The following is a 23,365-nucleotide window of genomic DNA, read 5'->3' as shown; positions in this document are numbered from 1 at the left end:
TGCCCACTCAACATCACCACTTGAATGTGTAATAAGCACCTAAACTTATCATGTCCCAAGCTGAACTCTTAAATTTTCTCCCCCAAATCCATTCCTCGTGTTCCCCATCTCCGCTGATAGTGACTCCAGAGTTGCTCAGACCAAAAACCTTAGTGTCATCCTTAACTCTGTTTCACCTCATATCCAATCTGTTAGCAAATCCTATTATGCCCATTGTCAAACTATATCTAGAATCCAACCATTTTTCACTACCCTCATCCAAGCCACTGGCATCTCTAGCTTACATTAATGCAACTGCCTCTTAAATGATTTCTCTGCTTCTGCCCTTGCCCTTATACTCTTTGCAGCCCCCCATTCTATTCTCAACATAGCAGTCAGAATGATCATTTTAAGACACAAGTTAGACCATGTCATTTCTCTGCCCTAAACTTTCCAATGGGTTTCCACTGCACTCAGAATAAAAGCCTTTACGGTAGTCTGCCAGGCTCTACAGGATCTAATACTCTTCTCCCCATCCCCACACCCAGCCTACTTCTCTGTGATCTTACCTCCTACTCCTCCTCTCACTTACTCTGCTCCAACTGGCCTCTTCTTATGGGCACATTCCTGGCTCATTACCTCACTTCATTTATGTCCATTCAAATGCCTTCTCAATAAGGCCTTGTGCTGACTACGCTTTTTGAAACTTTACACTCCATAATCTCCCTTCCCCTTTTTTCCCATAGAATTTACTACTGCTTAGCAGTCTACTGATTTAACTTATTTTGCTTGTCTGACTTTCCCATTAAAAGCTCCACAAGGACAATAAACTTTTGACTGTTTTGTTCACTACTGTACAGTCACTACCTGGAATAACATTTGGCAAAGTAATATACAAGTGTTTGTTGAATCAATTCAATGACTCCAAGATGGAGCCCAGAAATATACTGAATGACATACACAATCTATTAAGATTAAAAAAAAAAAGAGGATTATAAAATAGGAAAATAGGTACAGAATGATTCCTTTTCAATTATACAGACATAGGTATGATATTTAAAAAGTTCCACAAGATTATGCATCAAGGTGTAACTGTAGCTATTTCTGGGTAATGCTGCCTTTTTAATCAAAAAAATAATAATAAACCCCACCCTAATATTTTTAAATAACCAAAAAAGTTAATTTTTAAAATGTGAGTAGTGATCAGTGGTCAGAAAACTATGGTCTCAAAACCTAGGGTTAACTTCATGAGAACTTACTTTTAAGGAAGCAAACCTTAGAAGTAATGTGCCCTGTAAAGTGATTCAGAGACAGCTGATCAAAACACTAGGCTAAAATGTAACCATAAAAAAACAAATGTTAAAGGAGTACAACACACTAAAAGACAGGTCTTACTATAATAAATGTAAAGTAATAGGCAGTAATCCCTAGGAAGTCTGGAAAGTATGATTGTGTGAGTGTTGATCTAATACAGACAAGGAAAAGAACAACTGACAAGTATAAATATTTTGCCATCCTAAAAAAATAATCTTTAAAGGTGAATAATTCCTTATACTTGTCACAATGAAATGTGAATTTCTCATTCACACTGAATGAAATTTCTCCTGAAGACTATGCAATCTCCCTTGTTTATTCTACACATACCATGCAACCACCTAATTGCTTTTGATTTCTTGTTATCAGAGAAATTCAAAGACAGCACTATGCTAACAAGCACAAATGAGTTTTCCAGTCGCTGAAACATAACACCCCCAGGAGCAAATTAATAAATTAGTCTTCTGGCACAGGTCAGATTCATTTAAGGTTAGATAAGAAGAGCTAGTCTATTCAGCACCTGATTACAACTGGATAAACTATCATTTGAAAGTTGCAGATTAGAGGAAAGAGCACACACTTTAGGCATGCTCAACAAATATCTGCAGTATGAATGAACAAAGTGAGATCTACCCTTCTTTACATTTGCAAAGAGGTTCCACTCATGTCATTGAAAAAGCCAAAGGAAACATCTCACTTCAGGCTAACTCCCTAAATTGGTGTGAGGAACACATGAATAATCCCACAAAGGCTAATTAATCTCTGAGATCTGATTTTTTAAATGACAAATACTCTGTCTACAGTGGAATCAGTGGAATGAACAGGAGCCTGAGACGTAGCCCACAGAAACCCCCAGTTGAAAACCTGATGAGCAAAATAAAAAGTTACACTCCTCTCAAATCAACAGGACAAACCATCATCAGGAAGAAACCAAGCTAAAATCTAACCAAAAAGAAATCTATAAAATAACTAACTGTAATGTGTTTTCAAAACATAGGGTGACATATAATGACAACTATGGCAATGGAGTAATAATCATGTAGAACAATCAGGGTACACCTGCTAAGATGGCAGAATAATAGGACCCTAGATAATACGACCAACAAAGATATGTTGTGCTCCATTTACATTTACATGAAGGAAAAGAAAAAGAAAGTGAACAAAAAACTTTCAAGTACTACTTACTGACATATTGGTATGTATGCTTTGGAAGGAAAGTTTCTGAGCAAAATATGGAAATGCCTAATTCTTTTCTTAAAAAAAATTGGGAAGACTACAGAATACTGTTAGATTTGTTTATATATTATATATAAATATAATATTTATATATATATAATATATATAATATATAATGTATATATTATATTGTATATATATAATATATATTTTTGAACATATATAATCTTACCAAATACAAATATCATCACTTCTGCGATATTCTGGCTTCAATATTTAACTGGCCTTATAACCTCATGCAATTTACCTAACCTCTCTATGCCTCAGTTGCTACTGTAAAATGGAGTCTCAAAGTAACTTCTCCATGGGTTATAGTGAAGAGTAAACAAAAAAATACCTGTAATGCACTCAGACTAGCACCTGGCACAAACTCTTAGTCATACTTACTACTAATGCATGTATTACATATACCTCTTAGAAACATAATTCCAATTATCCACTCATTCAACACAAATATATTTAGTATCCACTATAAAACAGACACTACTCTAAAACCTGGGAACAGAGATGAATAAAACACCACCCTAGACCATTAGCCCCAGAAGTATCTGAAAAGGTTGTAAGAGACCTATCTAGTCCCTGAAAAGATGCCAGGCTCAGATGGAACTACAGGTAACTTCTATCAAACCTTTAAGGAACAGATAATTCCTGTGTTATTTAAACTATTCCTAAGCATAAGAAAACAGCAAAATCTTCCAGGTCATTTTATCAAACTAACAAAATCTTGATACCAAAATGTAATAGAAAGAACACACAAAAAATTGCCACCCCCCCTTATGAACAGATGCAAAAATCAAAATAAGTAAATAAATGGAACAAATTAACTCCAATAATGTATTAAGAGATTAATGCTTCTTGACAAAGTAGTTTTTATTCAAAGCTTGCAGTGTGGGTTCAACATCAGAAAATCTATTAGTTAATAAAATACATTAATTGTTTAAAGGTGAAAACTATAAAGTCACTTTGATAAGATCACAAAGGGCATTTGATAAAAATCACTAATCATTCCTTTTTTTTTAATTCTTTTTTTTTCTCTTTTTTGAGAGAGACCAAGCGTGAGCAGGGGAGGGGCAGAGAGAAAGAGACACACAGTCCGAAGCAGGCTCCAGGCTCTGAGCTGTCAGCACAGAGCCCGACATGGGGCTCGAACTCTCAAACCACGAGATCATGACCTGAGCCAAAGTCAGATGCTTAACCGACTGCGCCACCCAGGTGCCCCTATCACTAATCATTCCTAATTAAAAGCCCCTAATGGGGCGCCTGGGTGGCGCAGTCGGTTAAGCGTCCGACTTCAGCCAGGTCACGATCTTGCGGTCCGTGAGTTCGAGCCCCGCGTCAGGCTCTGGGCTGATGGCTCAGAGCCTGGAGCCTGTTTCCGATTCTGTGTCTCCCTCTCTCTCTGCCCCTCCCCCGTTCATGCTCTGTCTCTCTCTGTCCCAAAAATTAAAAAAAAAAAAAAAAAAAAAAAAAAAAAAAAAGCCCCTAATAAGTTAGGAATAAAATAAACCTTTCTTAACCTGCCAGTGTATATGTGAGGAATCAGAGGTATATATGCTTCACAAATAAACATGCACTCCCAGTGAAGTCAGGAATAAGACAAGGATGTCTACTATTAGATAACTTTGTTGTGATAACATAGCCAATGCACAAGATAAAAAATAATGAGGCATAAATAGGGAAAAAACACAGTACCTGTGGGTGATACAACCACAAATCTAGAGAACTCAAGGAAATAAAATGAACACAATTACACCTAATAATAGAAATCAATTAAATACAAGGGTTGGGTAACAAAAAGCTTTCCAGCAATAATCAGTTAAAGGGGTGCCTGGATGGCTCAGTCGGTTAAGGTCCAACTCTTGATTTTAGCTCAGGTCATGATCTTATGGTTATGGAATTGAGGCTTGCATTGGGCTCAGCACTGAGCACGGGGCCTGTTTGGAACTAACTCTCTCTCACTCTCACTCTCTCTCTCTCTCTCTCTCCCTCTGCCCCACTCATGCTCTCTCTAAAAGAAAAAAAAGTTAAAAGAGGGGAGCCTGGGTGGCTCAGCTGCTCAAGAGACTGACTCTTGATTTCGGCTCAGGTCATCATCTCAGTTGTGTGATCGAGCCCTGTGTCAGGCTCGCCACTGAGCATGGTGCCTGCTTGGAATTTTCTCTCTCCCTCTCTCTGCCCCTCCCCAGTTTGCACGCACTCTGGCATGCTCTCTCTCTCAAAATAAATAAACTTCAAAAATAAATAAATAAATAAATGAATAAATAAATAAATAAATAAATAAATAAATAAATATAGTTAAAGTATAAAACTTTGCTGAATAACATCACAACAGAACCAAATAAATTGAGACATGAGCTGCAGACCTAGATGAGAAGTTTTAATATTATAAAAAATGCCGACTGTCCCCAAGTTAATATATAAATCCAATGCACTACCAATCAAAATCCCAATGGGATGGGAGAGGGGGTAGAGATTGACAGATTGCATCCGAAATCCACGTGAAAGGGTAAATGTAAGAGAAGCATCAAGACATTTTTGGAAAAGGACAATAACGAAATGGACTTTCACCAGTAGATACCAAATCATACTATAAAATTATAAAAAGTAAATCAGTAAGGTACAAGCAAAGGAACATAAAGATCAACAGACCATAACAGACAATCCAAAGGCAGGTAAGTATGAAATGTATATACAATAAAGATTTCATTTTAAATCAGATGGATGATTCAATAAATTATGCTCCAAATAACTAGATATTCATATGGGTGCGTCGGGGGGTAGATCCTTAACTCAAAAATAATGCATAAGAATATTGCCCCTACCCACTAGAGGTGTGGGCACAAAACCCAAGCCAAGACAAGTGCCCTCCCTGAAGGGTGATAGATGGACATATCCTCTGGGATGAATGTTGTAATGTTCTTGTAAACTTGGAGCTACCACCAGCCATCTTTCATTTTAAATAGGGGCAACTATCCAATAATGATGCCAACACAAGAAAGCAGAGGACAGAGAGACAGAAAAAAGGAGACAGCTTAAGATAACACACTAACCGTTGAGATCCATCTAAGGACTTCTAATTCACATCAGGAGTTCTCAACATTGCTCCTACATAGTGATTTAGAAATCCAAGGAGACAGTTTTGTTAGTTGCAATAAGTGGGGAGGTACCATTCATATTTAGTAGATAGGAACCTCCCAAGCGCTTATCATCTTGCAAAAAATCAGAGGATAGCCAGGCCCAACAAACAATTATCCTCCAACACGCATAATCTTTGAATGTCCTGCCTGGACATTCCCTTGGGGAAAAACTGCCTACAATTTACTGAGCCCAAACTCAACTCCATTCTAAAAGTATTTCACACGTGGTTTTAAAATATACTGAATTTTCAAGGAATGCAACTATTGTGAAAATCAAGGAAAAAATTATACATTTCTGCCTCCCAGAATTTTCCCAAGCGCTCTTCAACATTTTAGAAAATCTTAACACTTTAGGAGAGGACTTAAGATGGTAGAGGAGTAGGGGGACCCTAAGCTTGCCTTGTCCCTTGAACACAGCTAGATAAATACCGTATCATTCTGACACCCAAGAAATCGATTTGAGGACTGAGAGAGCAAAACTGCACAACTAGTGGGAGACAAAATGGCCACACTGTAGAAGGTAGGAGCTGCAGAGTTGATTTGGGGGAGAAAAGAAGTGCAGGTGCTGGGAAGGGGAAGGAGCCCTGATCACAGAGAGAGGCAAGAGAGAGACAGAGTGAGAGCGCACACAGGGGACTGCACAAGAAAAACGCTTCCCCAAAACCAATGACTGGGAATAGGAAAGGGGCTGATTACTACAAGTTATTCTAAGCAGTGGAGCACCAAGTCTGAAGTTTTAGATGTCTTTGCCATCGCCAGGGTCATTCCTAGTGGGCTTAGGGGTGCTCCTGTGGGGAAAGAGGGTGGAGACCCTGGAGTGGGCAGCGTGGTCTGAGAATCCCCTGGGTTCCATGGAGAGAAACAGTCTCCCTGCTTGGAGCTCCTTTGGGAGTGGCAGCTCAGCCTCCCCAGGGACAAAAAGAACTGGTGGCATCAACGTGCTGCCCTGTTCCCTAGCATAGGAACAAAGACACAGGCTGAGGGCAGCAAACCTTGGTGCCAGCTTTGTGCTTCACTTTACCATAAACTTTGAATCACTGCACAGTTATGGAACCACTTTCCTGGGACAAACCGTCAAACGCCAAAAGCTCTAAGACCCTCCCCCAGAGGATCAGTGAGGGTCTGTCACTGGTAGGTCCCTAAAATTTGGAGTTTGGAGTTTTGAAAATCAGCCACACATCTGAAATAAAACACAAGAGAACTGTGCCGCCTGGCAGGCAGACATGTCGATCGCAAGCAGGGTAAATGTAGGTTTCTGGCAGAAGCAGGGGACACAAAAGAGGTGGTTGTTTGCTCTTCTGTGAGGGCTTCCTGAAGAGTGGTGGGCACAAACTCCCCACTCCAGGGAGGAGACAGTGGGGCAAACACCAGTCCCCTCCACACTGCCCACCAGCTCACCGACTTCAGTGAACAAAACAGCGCCACCCAGTGGAGGCCATACTACTTACACCAAGCCCCCTCCCCTAGCCCTGCACCCTGGAGGTACATACTCTCCACTAGGGCAAATCATCCTGAGAATCAGTGCAAAAGGCCCTACCCCCTGAAGACCAGGACAAACCCCTTGTGTGCACCATGTCTACTGATCATAGAGTGCTGCAAAGTTTCAGCTCTAAGGGGAAATAGGATCTAGCTTTTTTTTTTAATCTTTTCTTAATACAGCCATTACTCTAAGGAGCAGAAATACAATAGGCTTTCACACAAAAAGTGTGAATCACACAAAACAGTCACACAAAAAGTGATTCAGACAAAAATGACAAGATGAAGGAATTCATCCCAAAAGAAAGAGCAGAAAGAAGTCATGGCCAGGGTTTATACAAGTAAGGCATACAAACCAGAATTTAAAACAATAATCATAAGGATACTAGCTTGGCTTGAGAAAAGCAAAGAAGGCACTAGAGGATCCCTTACTGAAGGCATAAAAGAATAAAAACTAGTCAGTCCAAAATAAAATGCTATAACCAAGACGCAAAACTGAATGGATGCAATGACAAGGATGATGAAGCAGAGGAACAAATCAGTAATACAAAAGATAAAATAATGGAAGATATTGAAGCTGAAAAGAAGACAGAAAAAAAGGTATTGTTTCATGAATGTAGACTTAGGGAACTCAGCAACTCCTTAAAGTGTAATAACATTTGTATCATGTTATGATACAAAAGAGAGGGGAAGAGAGAGAAAAAGAAGCAAAAGATTTATTGAGCAAACTATAGCTGAAAACTTCCCTAATCTGGTAAAGGAAACAGATACTGAAATCCAAGAAGCACAGAAAACTCACAATAAATTCAACAAAAGCCAGCCATTACTAAGACAAATCACAGTCAAATTCACAAAATACTCAGAGTAGGAAAGAATCCTGAAAGCAGCAAGGGGGGAAAAAGTCCTTAACCTACAAGACAAGACAGATCAGGTTCATAGCAGATCTATCTACAGAAACTTGGAAGGCCAGAAAGGAGTGGCAGGATATATTCAACATGCTGAATGGGAAAAATATGGAGCCAAGAATAGTTTATCCAGCAAGGCTGTTACTCAGAATAGAAGGGATAAAGAGTTTCCCAGACAGACAAAAACTAAAGGAGCTCATGACCACTAAACCAGCCCTACAAGAAATATTAAAGGGGACTCTTGGGGGGGGGGGGGGGGGGGAGACAAAAAGCAACTAAGACTAGAAAGGAACAGAGAACATCACCAGATATACCAACTTTACAGGTAACACAATGGCACTAAATTCATATCTTCCAAAAATCACTCTGAACATAAATGGACTAAATGCTCTATCCAAAGACATAGGGTATTTAAGGTACAAAAACAAAAAACAAACACACACAAGATCCATCTATATGCTGCCTACAAGAGACTCATTTTAGACCTAAAGACATTTGCAGATTGTAAGTGAGGGGATGGAGAACCATCTAACATTCATTTCGCTAATGAATGGCAAAAAAAAAAAAAAAAAGCCAGAGTGTCTATACTAATATTAGACAAACTAGATTTCAAACCAAAGACTAACAATAAATGAAGAAGGGCATTAATCACAATTAAGCAGTCTATCCCTCAAGAAGATCTAACAATTGTAAATATTTACACCCCCACGTTGGAAGCACCCAACTATATAAATCAATAACAAACATAAAGAAACTAATTGATAATAACACAATAATAGTAGGGGACTTTAACACCCCACTTACAGCAATGGACAGATCATCTAAGCAGATCAACAAGGAAACAATGGCTTTTGACACGCTGGACCAGATGGACTTAACAGATATATTCAGAACATTTTATCCTGAAGCAGCAGAATACACATTCTTTTCAAGTGTACATGGAACATTCTCCAGAATAGATCACATCCTGGGTTACAAATCAGCCCTAAACAAGTACAGAAAGACTGAGATCATACCATGCATATTTTCAGAACACAACACTATGAAACTTGAAGTAAGTCACAAGAAAAAACTGGGGAAGACCACAAATACATGGAGATTAAAGAACACCCTACTAAAGAATAAATAGGTTAGGGGCGCCTGGGTGGCTCAGTTGGTTAAGCATCCAACTTTGGCTCAGATCATGATCTCACGGTTTGTGAGTTCGAGCCCCGCGTCGGGCTTGTACTGACAGCACAGAGCCTGGAGCCTGCTTTGGATTCTGTCTCCTTCTCTCTCTGCCCCTCCCCATGTGTGCTGTTTCTCTGTCTCTCAAAAATAAGTAAATGTTAAAAAAAAAAAAAAAAAAAAAAAAAAAAAAAAAAAGAATAAATAGGTTAACCAGGACAATACAAGCAAGCAAATAAAAATGAAAACACAATGGTCCAAACCCTCTGGGATGCATAAAAGACTACTAAGAGGGGAATAGATTGCAATACAGATCTACCTCTAGAAGTAAGAAAAGTCTCAAACACACAACCTAACCTTACAACTTAAGGAGCTAGAAAAGGAACATCAAATAAACCTAAAGCCAGCAGAAGAGAAAAGAGAAACAATAAAGATTAGAGCAGAAATAAACAACATAGGCGAAAAAAACCCACTAGAACAGATCAACGAAACTAACAGCCGGTTTCTTGAAAGAATTAATAAAACTGATAAACCCCTTGCTATACTTATTAAAAAGAGGAAGGACCCAAATAAAATCACAAATGTAAGTGGAGAGATCACAATGAACACCACAGAAATATAAACAATTATAAGAAAATATTATGAAAAACTACATGCCAACAAATTGGGCAATCTGGAAGAAATGGACAAATTCCTAGAAACATAAAAACTACCAAACTGAAACAGGAAGAAAAAGAAAATGTGAACCAGATAAGAAACTGAATCAATAATCAAAAGTCTCCCAACAAACAAAAGTCCATAGCCAGATGGCTTCCCAAGGAGAATTCTACCAGACATTTAAGGAACAGTGAATACCTATTCTTGTCAAACTGTTCCAAAAAATAGAAATGGAAGGAAAACTTCCAAACTCATTCCTCAAGGCCAGCATTACCTTGGCTCCAAAACCAGACAAAAACTCGACTAAAACAGAGAATTACAGGCCAATATCCCTGATGAACATGGATGCAAAAATTCACAAGATACTAGAAAATCAAATTCAACAGTACATTAAAAGAATTATTCGCCATGATCAAGTGGGATTTATTCCTGGGCTGCAAAGGTGGTTCAATATTCGCAAATGTATCAACATGATATACTACATTAATTAAAAAAAAAAAAAAAAAAAAAAAAGATAAGAACCATATGATCCTCAGGGGCGCCTGGGTGGCTCAGTCGGAAAAGTGTTCAACTTTGGCTCAGGTCATGACCTTGCAGTTCATGGGTTCAAGCCCCATGTAGGGCTCTGGGCTGACAGCTCAGAACCTGGAGCCTGCTTTGGATTCTGTGTCTCCCTCTCTCTCTGCCCCTCCACAGCTCATGCTCTGTCTCTGTCTCTCTCTCTCTCTCAAAAATAAATTAACATTTAAAAAAAAGTTAAAAAAAAAAAGAACCATATGATCCTCTCAATAGATACAGAAAAAGTATCCATTCTTGATTTTAAAAACCCTCAACAATGTAAGGATAAATGGAACATACTTCAACATCATAAAAGCCATATTCGAAAGAAGTTAATATCATCCTCAACATGGAAAAACTGAGCACTCTTCCTCTATGGTCAGGAATAAAAAAGGAATGTCTACTCTCACCAGTACTATTTAACATAGTACTGGAAGTCTTAGTCTCAGCAAGCAGACAACAAAAAGAAATAAAAGGCAACCAAATCAGCAAGGAAGAAGTCAAACCTTCACTATTTGCAGATGACATGATATTCTATGTAGAAGACCCAAAGACTCCACCAAAAAATTGCTAGAACTAATACATGAATTCAGCAAAGTCACAGGATATAAAAGTCAATGTACAGAAATCTGTTACATTTCTATACACCAATAATGAAGCAGCAGAAAAAGAAATCAAGGAATTGATCCCATTTACAATTGCACCAAAAAATGTAAGATACCTAGGAATAAACTTAACCAAAGAAGTAAAAGATCTGTACTCTAAAGACTACAGAACATTTATGAAAGAAATCAAAAAGGAAACAAAGAAATGGGGAAAAACTCCATGCTCATGGACTGGAAGAACAAACATTGTTAAAATGTCTATACTACCCAAAGTAATCTACACATTTAATGCAATCCCTATCAAAACACCACCAGCATTTTTCACAGAGCTAGAACAAACCATCCTAAAATCTGTATGGAACCAAAAAAGATCCTGAATAGCTAAATCAATCCTGAAAAAGAAAAGCAAAGCTGGAGGCATCACAATTCTGGACTTCAAGCTATTATTACAAAGCTGTAGTCATCAAGACAGTATGATACTGACACAAACACAGACACATAGATCAGTGGAACACAACGGAAAACCCAGAAATGGACCCACAACTATACAGTCAACCAATCTTCAACAAAGCAGAAAAGAATATCCAATCAAAAAAAAAAAAAGACAGTCTTTCAACAAATAGTGTTGGGAAAACTGGATGGCAATATGCAGAAGAATGAAACTGGACCACTTTCTTACACCATACACAAAAATAAATTCAAAATGGATGAAAGACCTAAATGTGAAACAGGAAACCATCAGCATCCTCGAGGAGAACACAGGTAGCAACCCCTTTGACCTGAGCTGGAGCAAATTCTTACCAGACACGTCACTAGAGGCAAGGGAAACAAAAGCAAAAAGGAACTACTGGGATTTCAACAGGATAAAACGCCTCTGTACAGCAAAAGAAACAACAAAACCTTTTAAAAGGCAATCCACTGAATGGGAAAAATATTTGCAAATGACATATCTGATAAAGGGCTAGGATCCAAAATCTATAAAGAACTTACCAACTCAACACCCAATAAACAAATAATCCAGTGAAGAAATGGGCAGAAGACATGAACAGATATTTTTCCAAAAAAGATACCCAGACGGCTGATACATGAAAAGATGCTCGATGTCACTCATCATCAGGACAATACAAATCAAAACCACAAAGAGATGCCCACCTCACACTTGCCAGAATGGCTAAAATTAACAACACAGAAAACAAGAGATGTTGGCCAGGATACAGAGAAAGGGGAACCCTCTTACACTCTTGGTGGGAATGAAAACTGTTGCAGCCACTCTGGAAAACACTATGGAGGTTTCTCAATAAGTTAAAAATAGAACTACCCTACAATCCAGCAATCGCATTACTAGGTATTTACCCAAAGGATACAAAAACACAGATCTGAAGGGAAGCAGGCACCCACATGTTTACAGCAGCATTATCAACAATAGCCAAGCTATGGAAAGAGCCCAAGTGCTCGACAATACACACAATGGAATAGTACTGAGCCATCAAGAAAAAGTTAAATCTTGCTATTTGCAATGACATGGATAGAGCTACAGTATTATGCTAAGTGAAATAAGTCAATCAGAGAAAGATAAATACTGTATGATTTCACTCACGTGGATTTTAGGAAACAAAACAGATGAACAAATGGGAAGGGAAAAAAGAGAACAGGGGAGCAAACCGTAAGATACTCTTAACGATAGAGAACTGAGGGTTGGTGGAGGAAGGTGGGTATGGGTAGGCTAAATAGGTGAACGGGTATTACAGAGTGCACTTGTTATGATCAGCACTGGGTGTTTTATGTAAGTGATGAATCACCAAATCCCCCTCTTGAAACCAGTATTGTACTATAAGTTAACTAATTAGAATTTAAATAAAAATTTGGAAAACAAAACAAAAAGAATATTTATATTGACTATGTGTTGAAATGTTAATATACTGGGTTACCTAACATATATTGCCCATTTCTTCACTGGTTTATTTGTTTTTTGGGTGTTGAGTTTGATAAGTTCTTATAGATTTTGGATACTAACCCCTTATCTGATATGTCATTTGCAAATATCTTCTCCCATTCCGTCCATTGCCTTTAGTTTTGCTGTTTCCTTTACTGTGCAGAAGCTTTTTATCTTGATAAAGTCCCAATAGTTCATTTTTGCTTTTGTTTCCCTTGCATCCAGAGACGTGCTGAGCAAGAAGGTGCTGTGGCCAAGGTCAAAGAGGTTTTTGCCTGCTTTCTCCTCTAGGATTTTGATGGCTTCTTATCTTATGTTTAGGTCTTCCATCCATTTTGAGTTTATTTTTGTGTATGGTGTAAGAAAGTGGTCCGCCAGGTTCATTTTTCTGCATGTCTCTGTCCAGTTTTTCCTGGCACACTTGCTGAAAAGACTGTCTTTATTCCATTGGATATTCTTGACTGCTTTGTCAAAGATTAGTTGGCCATACGTTTGTGGGTCCATTTCTGGGTTCCCTATTCTGTTCCATTGATCTGAGTGTCTGTTTTAGTGCCATCAATTTTTTTTTTTTTTTTTTTTTTTAAGAGAGAGAGCACGAGTAGGGGAAAAGGGTTGAGGGAGAAAGAGAGTCTTAAGCAGGCTCCATGCTCAGTGCAGAGCCCAATGCAGGGCTTGATCCCATGACCCTGGGATCATGACCTAAGCTGAAATCAAGAGTCAGATGCTCAACTGACTCAGCCACCCAGGCGCCCCTATCCATTCATCTATTGATGGACACTCAGGCTGTTTCCATGTCTTAGTTATTGTAAATAATGCTGCAATAAACACAGGGGGTGGTGTTGTACATATATCTTTTCAAATTAGTGTTTTCATTTTCATCAAATACCCAGAAATGGAACTGCTGGATCAAATGGTAGTTCTATTTTTAATTTCCTGAGAAACCTCCATACTGTCTTTCATACCACCTGCAGCAATTTACATTCCCAAAAACAGTGCACATGGGTGCATTCTCTTTTCTCCACATTCTCACCGACATTTGTTATTCTTGTCTTTAATGATAACAGCCATTCTAACAGGTGTGAGGTGACATATTGTGATTTTGACTTGCATTTCCCTGATGATTACTGATGCTGAACATCTTTTCATGTACGTGTTGGACATCTGTATGTCTTTTTGGTAAAAATGTCTATTCAGATTCCCTGCCCATTTTTAATCGGATTCTTTAGAGGTTTTTGGTGCTGAGGTGTATAAGTTCTTTCTGTATTTTGGATATTAACCCCTTATGAGATAATGTTGCTTCATTTTTAATACATTTACTTTAATGGTTACTTTCTACTAATGGCAAATGTTTTTCCATCTACATAGTCAATAATGTTTACATGGGTAATAATAGGAAGCTTCTTTTCGCAGTATGTCTGAATATGGTAAAAAGCAGGTAGGTTTCTTAAATGAAAACTTTAAATGATAATAAAAATTATAGAGGGGGAGAAATCAACAAGGTAAGAATTAAATGACTAAAATATAGAAAACACTGATTAAGAACCAAAAATCACTGAGTTCATGACACTCACCAAAAAAAAAAAAAAAAAAAAAAAAAAAAAAAAAGGCTGCATTGAGGGAAGAGAGTGCTGATGGTTAACCTGTTTTACAAGAATAAGATCAAAATCTTCTGAAGACTGCTGAAACATTAATGTAAAATACATGTTAACTGTGCTATAATTACTCTGAAATAACATGTTACTTTTTCTATTTGCTAATAAAACAGCTAATTAGGGGCACCTGGCTGGCTCAGTCAGCAGAGCAGGCAACTCTCAATCTCAGGGTCATGAGTTCAAACTCCACATTGGGCATTAAGCCGAAGGAAGGAAGGAAGGAAGGAAGGAAGGAAGGAAGGAAGGAAGGGAGGAAGGGAGGAAGGAAGGGAGGAAGGGAGGAAGGGAGGGAGGGAGGGAGGGAGGGAGGGAGGGAGGAAGGAAAGAGAGAGAGAGAGAGGGAGGGAGGGAGGGAAAGAAAGAAAGAAAGAAAGAAAGAAAGAAAGAAAGAAAGAAAGAAAGAAAAGAGAAAGAAAAGAGAAAGAAAAGAAAATAGCTAATTAGCAGACACTGGCTGTCTGACCCCAAATCCATTCTGAACACCCTTCTCCCCTACCACCTCCTACTACAAAGGATTCAAAAGCTAAATCCACACTCTCCCAGTTCTCTTTACAGCTGGGGATGGGGAGCATGTGACAAAGTGCCCGGTGAGTGGAATTTTCTTGGCAGGGGATATAGAGGAGGGAGTGGGAGAGTAGAAAAGATTTTCCTTTCCTTTGAAAAAAGGAACAAATAAGCTGATACTATCCCCTTTCCCCTTCTTCTTTCCTGAGGCTTTAAGGCAGTTAAGCATGACAGAAAGATCAAGAGAATCACAGAGATCCAACCCTAACATGGTTAAGATACTGAACTATCCTACTGCCACCCAGCTACAGATATCTTGTTATGTGTTTAAAAAAAATTCTTTTTTAAGCCATCATTAAGTCAGGTTATACGTTACTAAGGTAATGTGATTAGCTATAAAGGACGTATAAGAAAAGGAAGCTTACTTCTTTCTCTTTCCTCTATTAGTTAAAGGGACAATGTGATAATAGAGTAGACCACAATTTCCAATGGAATAAAGAAACAAAGCAACCAAGAGGACTGAATCAAGCCTAATATGTTCACATTGATATTTTATTAATCTGGCAAGGAATTTTTGAGCAAAAGATATTAAAATCTGACCCCTGCCTATTTTAACTGTACATGGCCCAGCTCCAGCACTCTGTGAGAAGAGTGTATATAGCCTAGTGCCTGAAAATTCTAGGCATTTAATAAATGCTAGTTAGCTTCTCCTTTTCTCTCAGATTGCAGACAAAATATAAGGCTGCCCAAGGGCATTCATACTGTGTTTTTAAGCATTCACACAGTAGAAAGGACAAATTAGAATAAGTCTCCCATTCCTATTTAACAACTAAAAGAATCTTCTTGAAAGAATTTTATTCCCATTACAGGAACCCCAGCAGAAACTGTGTTCATCCAGTCGGCCAGATATTATCAGCTAATAATGAGAGAAACACAAGCGGATCACATTACTCTGACACCCAAACTCTCTTATTAACTTAAAGGGATGTGCTGGGACACCTGGGTTCAGGTCATGATCTCGTAGTTAGTGAGTTCGAGCCCTGTGCTGGGCTCTGCGCTGACAGCTCAGAGCCTGGATCTGCTTCAGATTCTGTGTCTCCCTCTCTCTCTGTCTTTCTCCCCCACACACACTCTCTGTTTCTCTCTCAAAAAATAAATACAGAATTTAAAAAAAATTTTTTTTTTTTAAATAAAGGATGTGGCTGCCTACCATGCTTAGATCCAATTCCTCTGGAGAAATTGTAATTATTTGAGCATCAAAATGAATAATAATTAAATAAAAATAAAATCCATGAGTCCACTCTAAAATAAACAAGTAGTACACTGGTGATAGGGCAAGGAAAAGAGCACATCTTTTACAGTAGATTGATATCTGTAGGATGAATCACAGAAATAGAAAAATCATTATTTTATAGCCATTATGGTAATAATTCAGGCAAGAATCATCAATAGATTTTAATATCATTAAGTAAAAAACTATTAGGAACTAGATATTTAATATTCAAGTATCACTCCAGATTATTAATTACAGAGGAAAAGGGGTATAATTTTTCTTTATAAGAAAAATTTAGCAGACACTGCCTTAACCAAATGGTCATACTTAACATTATCCATGATGGGACAAGTTAACATCATGTGCCCCCTCTGTTATGAAACACTGAGAAAGATACATCATTTATTTGATATTCTTGTCCAGATATTTAATCTGAATGAAGAAACACTCAGACAAATACAAACGAATGGACATCTTGGGGGGGAAAAAAAACAAAAAAAACTAAACTTGACTGAAAACTAAGGAAGGTCAAGGGCACCTGGGTGGCTCAGTCAGTTGAGCATCTGACTCTTGGTTTTGGCTCAGGTCATTATCTCGGTTTATGAGCTCAAGCCCTGCCTTGGGCTCCATGCTGACAGCACAGAGCCTGCTTGGGATTCTCTGTCTCCCTCTTTCTTTCTCTGCTTTTCCTCTGCTTGTGCTCTCGCTCTCAAGATAAATAACTTAAAAACCAAAAAACAAGGAAGGTCATGTGTGGCTTTTCCAGCCGACAGCATGAACTAGATGCCCAGCCACCAGCTAGCACTACCACCAGACATGTACACAAATAGGTGTGCAAAGGATTTCAGCCCTCAGGTTTTAAGTCTTCTAGCTGTGGTCCTAGATATCACACAGCACAAACTATCTCCTGCTCTGTTTGAATTCCTGACTCAAAGAACTGTGAGTGATAATATGTTATTATTACCCTTCAAGTCACCAAGTTTTAGGATAATTTGTTATGCAACAACAGATAACTAACATATACTCTAATAAGGTACAATCTCAATTTTCCTCGACAGTACCTACTTCACCTTGTTTTGGGGAACATTAAATGGGCTTATGAATGTCAAGCCTGACATGGTATGCTTCCTGCATGCTAGCTAGTATTAATAGAACTTCAACTGGCACAGTTAGAACTATGTTAGGGGAGTACGTGAGGTGCCTTAGGAGAGCACAAAGAAGGGTATTTGATATAGTCCTGAGGTCAGATGAGGTTTCTTAAATTCACCAGAAGATTAATTGGGTTAAGAAAGCAGTAAAAGGGGGCACCTGGGTGGCTCAGTCAGTTAAGCATCCGACCCCTCCAGTACTGGGTTCTGTGCTGACAGCTCAGAGCCTGCAGCCTGCTTTGGATTCTGTATCTCCCTCTCTCTCTGCCCTCCCCTGCTTGCACTCTCTCTCTCAAAAATAAATAAACATTAAAAAAAATTAAAGAGAAAAAAAGAAAGAAAGCAGTAAAGGTATTTCTGCCAGAGGAAACAGATTAAGCAAAGATAAAGAAGCTAGAAACAGCATGGTGTATGCAGAGAATAAGCTTTATATTGGCAGAATAAAAGAAAAGCAGGAAGTGACAGGGAACAAGGCTGCAGAGGTTGGGAGAGTCCAAATACACAGAGGACCTTGTATGTGAAGTTATGAACCCTATGAGAATGGATGTTATATAAGAAAGTGATACAGATTTGAAAGTTTAGGTATATGATCCTGCAAGGGTAATATGGGAGAGCTCTGAAGGAGAAGGAAGAGGCAGGAGGCTAGTGCAAGAGTGCAGGCAAGTAAGAAAAGGTGTGGATGTGAACTACAGGGGAAATGGCCGGGCAAAACAGGAGTTGAGAAATAGGAAATAAAGATCAGGAAGAATTAATGACTGACTGGAGACTTGAGTGAGACAAAGGAAAGAGTCCAGGTTAATGTCTCAGTTTCTAAATTGGGTAGAGAATGGTACTTCCAATCAAAATCAGATAGAGAAAAAGGATCAGGTTTGGAAGAAAAGAATTTCGCTTCCATCTTGGTGAGGTTGGAGCATCTATAGAATATCCAGATGGGAATGTCTAACAAGAGGTTATATATTCAAGTCTAACATTAGGGGGAAAGGTCAAAATAGAAATACAGCTCTGAGAATCTTTAGTATGTAAGTAATTATTAGAATTATGAGAGAACCTAAGAATTGAGAGACAAAAATTTTGCTCCCTCAAGGGACATTTGGCAATTTCTGAAGACATTTCTGGTGGTCATAAATAAATGGAGGGATGGGGGGGGGGTGGTTACTACATGTAGTAGGCAGAAGTCAGGAGAGCCCCCATACGACAAAGAATTATCTAGTCCAAAATGTCAGTAAGTCCCAAATCTAAGAACCCTGCTACAGACTAAAGAAAATCAGAATAAAGAAAACACCTTGGGAAAACAAATATTTAGGAAATATCCACAAGAAGGAAAAGTCTGAGAAGAGGTAGATCGAGAAAACTTACTGTCATGGAAATCAGAGAAGTAGAGAATTTCAAGAGGGAGGAAAATGTTGAATTCAGTAAGTTAGAGCCAAACAATAAAGATTTCCGAGTATCCACTGGGTCTGCAACTAGAAGGTCATCAGCGATTTTAGTGATAGGAGGGCCAAATTATAGTAGCACAGTAATAATAAGAGATGAGAAAGTACACAAAATAAATGCAGAGTCCTCTTAGGAAATTTTATTGAAAAAGAAAGGAAGTAAGATGGGGCAGTAACTAAAGTGATGTTCTCAACTCTGGCTAAAATCAGAATAACCTCAGAAGGTTTTAAAAATTACCAATGCCTGGATCTCACTCAGAATACTTAAATCAGAATCCCTGGGGACCGGGACCAGGCATCAGTGTTTCTTAAAATATCCTCAGTGACACTAATGTACAGCCAGTGTTGAAAACCATGCTGCGGAAGTGTGGGGGGGTGGGGAGTAGCAAAGGGGAAAAGGGGAGCAAGGAGAAGAAAATGGATGAAACTAAATCTCAGAAGAAGCTGGTAAAGAATGAATCAGAAACATGGGCTGGTAGAGTTACTTTGAAAACAAAGGATACCTCATCTCAGGAGACTGGAAGGAGAAATAAATATTAGGTACAGAAACTGGACACAGGGTTTTTGGGAGTTCATGTCTAAGGCCTCAATTTTCAAAATGAAGAATATAAGTCAGCTGCTGAGAATCAGCCTACCAGATGGGAAATCTGGAATGAAATTTGGTGAAAGATCAAAATATTTCCTGAGGGGAATGCAAATTAAAAGACTAATCAAAAGCACTGACAGTCTAATGAAGATTAAATATACTTTGCCAGTTGCAGGGGCATCGACGGGCACACTTAATGATTTTCTTCCAGCAGTGCTCAGCCATCCCCCAGGGGAGGAGCAAGGAAAAGCAAACCACAACACGGATCCAAAATTGGCAGTTTAGTGGGTGGGAGAAAAAAAAAGTGCATAGGAAGTAAAATTTGAGAAGAACTAGCTAGGTTCAACAATGCAATCCACACTAGGTAGAGCAGCTAAAGTAATCTATATGCAGTTTAACTGGCACAGATTTACCTCTAAGCACCATACATTCTTATAATGGTCTAAGATTTTTTGGTTTTCGTCCTAGACAATGCCATTAAATTAGATTTCCTATATTCTATGACTGTCCTAAGAAGAAATGTCTACAACTAACTTTGAAATTTATAAGATATAATATGAACTAATGGACAAACAGATGGATAGGTAGGTGATAAGTATAGTAAACTATTAATAATAAAACCTAGAAGTTGTGTGTATGTATGAGGGAGTACAGGCTCTAGAACAGCATTGTCCGATAGGACTGAGATAATGGAAATGTTCTATGAGTGCTGTAAAATATGGTAACTACTAGTTATCTGTAGCTACTGAGCCCTTGAAATATGGCTGTGTGAAGAATTTTGAGTTTTATTAACTTTTAATTAATTTAAATTGATATAACCACATGTGGCTAGTGGCTGCCATGCAGCACTAGATTTATATATCCCTGGGTTCAAGTAAATCCTGGCTCTACCACTGATCCAGGTTATTTTATTTATCTGAGTCTCAGTTTATTCTTATATAAATGGAGAACAGCAATAGCACCTACTAGTCCATATGGATTAAATAAGATAAGCAGAGAAAGCATTAAGCACAGTCCTATGCATATGGCAAACATTTACAAAATCTATTATTCCTACATGAGATCAAGCGCCAGCATCTGTTTTGCTCACCACTGTATCTCCAGTGTCTAATACAATTAGACAAGACTCTGCATTTATTCCTAGTAAATTTCATATTAAGTCCATTGCTCCAACTTGCTGAGGTCTTTTTGAATCCTAATGTCACCCAATATATTGGATATCCCTCCCTCTCCATATCTTCTGAAATTTTGATAAACAAATGTATCACCTATATATTAATCTGAGACACTAATAATGAAATTAACCAGAGACCTATAGCATTAGTTTCATCATCCTTTAGTTTATCATCACTCGTTAACTGGTAGTAGTTGAGTAAAGACATTCAATTTAACTTCACCTTCATTCTTTCTATAGATCTCCATCTTATCCATAAAGGTAAGAAGTATGAGAACCTATAAGGATTAGATTAAGCCAATACGTCCTTCACTGAAACTACCATTAAAGAGAACTTAAAAACACTCACTCACCCTTCAATAGCTGGGGATCTATCAGGACGAGTACTTCCCCGCGATCTATATCTTCGAGTCATTGGCAGCCGTGGAGGCCGACTTGGTCCCCAGAAGTCGGTATGAGTTTGGTGACCCCTCTCATTGGCTCTATTATCTTGGTCCAGTGGACTGCTACTTAGAAATGGTCTGAAGTCTGGGAAAAACATCGTGTGGTCCAAATGTTCCCAGAGCTAGTAAAAAACAGAAATAAAGAACACATTACTCGTTTCAAGATCAGAGGAAAGAGGAAATGGTAAGAACAAATACTGAAAAAAGAGAGGAATAATTTTTAACACTTTGAAATTAAGCAGCTCCAAACTAAAGAAGTATATGTTGGGGCGCCTTGGTGGCTCAGTCAGTTAAGTGTCGGACTCTTGATCTAGGCCTAGGTCATGAGCTCATAGTTCATGGATAAAGCCCATATCTGTGCAGATAGTGTAGAGTCTGCTTGGGATTCTCTCTCTCTCTCCTTCTCTCTCTCTGCCCCTCCCTGACTCGCATGCATGCTCTCAAAATATAGAAATAAACTTTAAAAAATTAAAGAAGTATACGTTTCCTCAAGTCTATGGAGGAGAAAAGAGATACCTTTCAAATGCAAGCATGGAGGCTGGGGTTTACATACTAAGAAACTTCATTTCCTTCATATAGAAACGAACCAAAAGCTGGACCCCTTCCTTAACACTGAGCTCATATCCACAGGCCTCTGACCAGTTCCCCTTCTGAAGTAAAAATGTGAGCCAGAGATGATCATGGACTTCTGTCCTAAGCATAAGCAACTATTTAGATCAATGTTATATTCTTCTATTTTATCACAAATGACATCCATATTTCTACTATATAATAATCTAAGATTTAAATAAAATGGCTATATTTACATACACTTGTAAAAAAGCACCGTCACCACAGAGTGGAGACAGAGGTCTATAAAATACTTCTCTTGGATCTAGAAGCTACATCAAAAAGGGGTATTGTCAAAGCTTTAACAAGACAGTGTAGAAATATCTGTTAAGACCGTTCTGTTGTATATACTTTTATTTTATCATTAAAAGGGTGTTGTTGGGGGTATAGGGAGAGGACTGGGGGTGGGGATGTGTGTTTGTTGGGTTTGGCAAAGGGATTATTCAACAAAGAGTGAATGGAAAAAACAAACCACCACTAAAATAATTTAAACTTTATTTACCTGTACACCAGATACTTTAAGAGTTCCACAGAACAACACTACTTATTTCACTCCATCCAACCAAGTACATAATCCTGGTCACATCCTGTCTTTTTGTTTTGTTGCAAAGTTTTAAATCAAACAGACAAACCTATATTTAATGTATATATAATAATAGGGAGACAAAACTGCTCGGCACATGACCTTAGGTCTTAAAATCCTCACAGCTCATCTCCAGACTAAACATTTCCTCCAGAGACTCATACTAACAACGGCCTCCTCTACAAAGGGTCAGCAGCACAGCTGCAAGTTAAAGCTGAGCTGATTCTCGGGGCGCCTGGGTGGCTCAGTCGGTTAAGCATCTGACTTCGGCTCAGGTCCTGATCTTGCAGTTCGTGAGTTCGAGCCCTGCGTTGGGCTCTGAGCTGACAGCTCAGAGCCTGGAGCCTGCTTCGGATTTTGTGTCTCCCTCTCTCTCTGCCCCTCCCCTGCTCATGCTCTGTCTCTGTCTCAAAAATAAATAAAAACATTTAAAAAAAAAAAAAAAAAAAAAGCTGAGCTGATTCCAGACCCCACTCTAGTCTCAACATACTCAATTCTTGAAATTAAACAACTCTTGATTAGGTTTGTCAATAATGTTATTTTTTGCTATTTTTTCCAGTTTACATTTTGCTTCTTGATTTTCAAAGATGTTTCCTTCCTTTTTAATTAAAAAATACACAATCAATGTTACAAAAATGCGAACGCAGGATATAAAATATGAAGTGCAATCCAGTCTCCATTCAGCCATGACCAATTCCTACCCCTAATTCTACTCTCCTACTCAGAGGTTACTTTGGTGTATAGAATTCCAATCTTTAAATATAAGTGTTCACACACGCGCACACACACTCCCTCCCCCTCCCTCCCTCCCTCTCTCTCTCTCTCTCTCTCTCTCATTCAACAAATGTTTGTTTAGCATGTACTCTGTCCCAATCACTTTCTGGGAACTGTTAAGATGCAGAAATGAATAAAATTTTTAAAAGAAAAAAAAAGAACCTCTGCCCTAATGGATTTCATTTGTAAGTGGGAAAAGACACTACCCCTCCCCCCAAA

General features: G+C 38.5%; 1 protein-coding gene across 2 annotated transcripts in view; it reads right to left on the bottom strand.

Annotated features, from left to right (window-relative positions):
- Positions 1-23,365, bottom strand: part of RNF115 (ring finger protein 115) — an 84,814-nt gene that overhangs the window by 14,105 nt on the left and 47,344 nt on the right. For both annotated transcript variants that reach the window (XM_078451505.2, XM_078451506.1), the window contains one exon: positions 21,091-21,302. In XM_078451505.2, coding sequence (XP_078307631.1) covers positions 21,091-21,302 — 212 coding nt within the window. The remainder of the gene's footprint in view (positions 1-21,090; positions 21,303-23,365) is intronic.

The sequence above is a fragment of the Panthera onca genome, chromosome C1 (genome assembly GCF_046562875.1).
Source record: "Panthera onca isolate mPanOnc1 chromosome C1, mPanOnc1 haplotype 2, whole genome shotgun sequence".
Lineage (NCBI taxonomy): Eukaryota > Metazoa > Chordata > Mammalia > Carnivora > Felidae > Panthera > Panthera onca.
This window is presented reverse-complemented; position numbering and strand designations above follow the sequence as displayed.